The sequence below is a fragment of the Armigeres subalbatus genome, chromosome 1, assembly GCF_024139115.2.
Source record: "Armigeres subalbatus isolate Guangzhou_Male chromosome 1, GZ_Asu_2, whole genome shotgun sequence".
Taxonomy (NCBI): domain Eukaryota; kingdom Metazoa; phylum Arthropoda; class Insecta; order Diptera; family Culicidae; genus Armigeres; species Armigeres subalbatus.
Genome location: NC_085139.1, coordinates 144887881 through 144890090, shown reverse-complemented (window position 1 = coordinate 144890090; position 2210 = coordinate 144887881). Strand labels below are relative to the sequence as shown.

The following is a 2210-nucleotide window of genomic DNA, read 5'->3' as shown; positions in this document are numbered from 1 at the left end:
GTTCAAATACCACAACAGCTTAGGGCATTTCGGCATCGACAAAGTTAGCGAACTGATAAAGCGATCGTATTGGTTCCCGCAAATGCAATCAAAACTAAAAGACCATATTTCGAAGTGTATCACATGCATCGCGTTTAATCCGAAGTTGAAGAAGTTGGATGGACCACTTCTTATTGTTGAAAAGATTAGCCTGCCGTTTCATACTATTCACGCAGATCATCTCGGGCCGTTAACGTTGACTAAGGAAAGAACGAACACATTCTCGCAGTTGTAGATGCTTTTACGAAGTTTTTGAAGCTTTACGCGACAAAAACAACGAACTCTCGCGAAGCGATGAAACATCTCAAGTCCTATCAAATCGCGTATTCGGTGCCCACGGTCATAGTAACCGATCGAGGAACTGCCTTTACATCCAAACAGTTCGCGTCTTTTGTAAATGATCATGGCATTCGGCATCAGCTAGTGGCAACCGCGTGCCCACAAGCGAACGGCCAAATAGAGCGGTACAATAGAACATTGATTCCGTTGCTAAGTAAGTTGGTAGAAGAGCGTTCACAAGATTGGGACACGGTGTTGGTCGAAGCAGAGTTCTTGCTTAATAATTCGTTTAATCGATCGATAGGTGACGTACCCTCACGACTGTTGTTCGGTATAGTTCAAAAGCGAAATGTTCCCGAAGATCTTAAGGCTTACGTTGATGTATTGAATGAGAATTTTGACCGGGATTTGCCTGCATTAAGAGATGCTGCGTCGCGCAACATACGTAAGTTGCAAGAATACAACAAAAACCAGTACGATATGAGGAGTAAGGTGAACACTCAGTACCGCGAAGGTGATCTTGTTTCAATTCGGACGGTTAAACAAGTAGGCGAAAGAAGCAAATTAAACCCTAAATTTAAAGGGCCATACGTTGTCAAAAAGGTATTGGATCGCAATCGATATGTAATAGCGGACATTGATGGTTACCAAGTGTCGAATCGTAAATTCGAGGGTATTTTCGATCCCAGTAACATGCGTTTGTATCAGAAAAACTTAGGTGAAGAGATCCCTAATTTCGCAGATTCTGAAGACCTCGAAGACGTTGAGTACCTAGAAGGAACAGGTTCCGAAGGTTATGTAGATGAAGAGTATCTAGATGATGAATAGATGATTCAAAATGTGAACAATAAATTACAAATGTAAACATTAGATGTAAGAGAAAACGATGGCATTTCGTAAAGATAAATAAGAATGGACGTACACGATCTGTTGAGGGCAACAGTTAGGTCAGGATGGACGAGCTGTAGTAGTTTGAGTTTTAGTGTATATGATTCGAATGTATTATGCCAAGCCCACAGGGCCATAATCATCTGTCAGATAGAAACGCATTGGGTGTGCGTCCAACGATTTCCGTTAAGGGTGCGCTGAGGCGGAAGTGAGAAAAGTAACTGTAAAATAGCCTCGATTGCCATCGCTCATTCTTGTCTCAACGTTCAGACAATAAAGACGTATTTTTAAAGTAATCGCTGTCGTTGAGTTCGATCCGCGTGTTCGATCCGAAAAATTACCACAATAATTCCAAGAAGAAAAGACGTTGGTACCGTACGGCCCAGAACCACCCACAACGACTGTCCGTGAAGTGATTGTGAGTTTTTTTATGTTGCTTCGGAAATTCTTCTAGGAACTTCTCCGGAAATCCTCCAGAAACTCTTCCTTTAATTTCTCCGGGATAACTTCCAGGATTTTTTTCGGAAATACCTTCATAAATTATATAGTGGAATCATCTAGGATTTTCGCATTTTCGCAATTACTTCAGAATATCCTTCAAGAATTCCTAAAGAAATTTCTTTAGGAATAGTATTTCCCTGGAAAATCTTACAGGTATTTTTCCGGGAATTCTTTCCGGATTTCACTCGTAATTTACTCCAGAATTTCGTTCGGAAATTAACTTGGAAGTTCCACCCCGGGAATTTACCGGTAAATTCTCCAGCAATTCATCTGAGAAAACTTTCAGGATTTCATTTGAGAATTTCTCCATTAATTCCTTCAACTGGTATTTTTCCTGAAATTTCTTTAGATATTTCTCGGGAAATTCCTTTAGGAACTCCTGCAATAATTATTTCAGGACTGTCTTGCGGGAATTCCTCCGGAAATGCTTGTGGAAATTCCTCCGGAAATCCCGTAAACTTTACAGGGAATTCCTGGAAGATATTTGGCCGGAATTCCACGGG

General features: G+C 41.0%; 1 protein-coding gene across 1 annotated transcript; it reads left to right on the top strand.

Annotated features, from left to right (window-relative positions):
- The first annotated feature begins 333 nt into the window (after positions 1–333).
- LOC134206613 (uncharacterized) lies at positions 334–1146 on the top strand. The gene has a single exon (XM_062682343.1). It carries the CDS (start codon positions 334–336, stop codon positions 1144–1146), a length of 813 nt encoding a protein of 270 aa, XP_062538327.1.
- Positions 1147–2210: the final 1064 nt, after the last annotated feature.

Bases quoted from the DNA above. Each gene is read 5' to 3' on its own strand.
- LOC134206613 (XM_062682343.1), top strand. From the start codon at position 334: ATGAAACATCTCAAGTCCTATCAAATCGCGTATTCGGTGCCCACGGTC.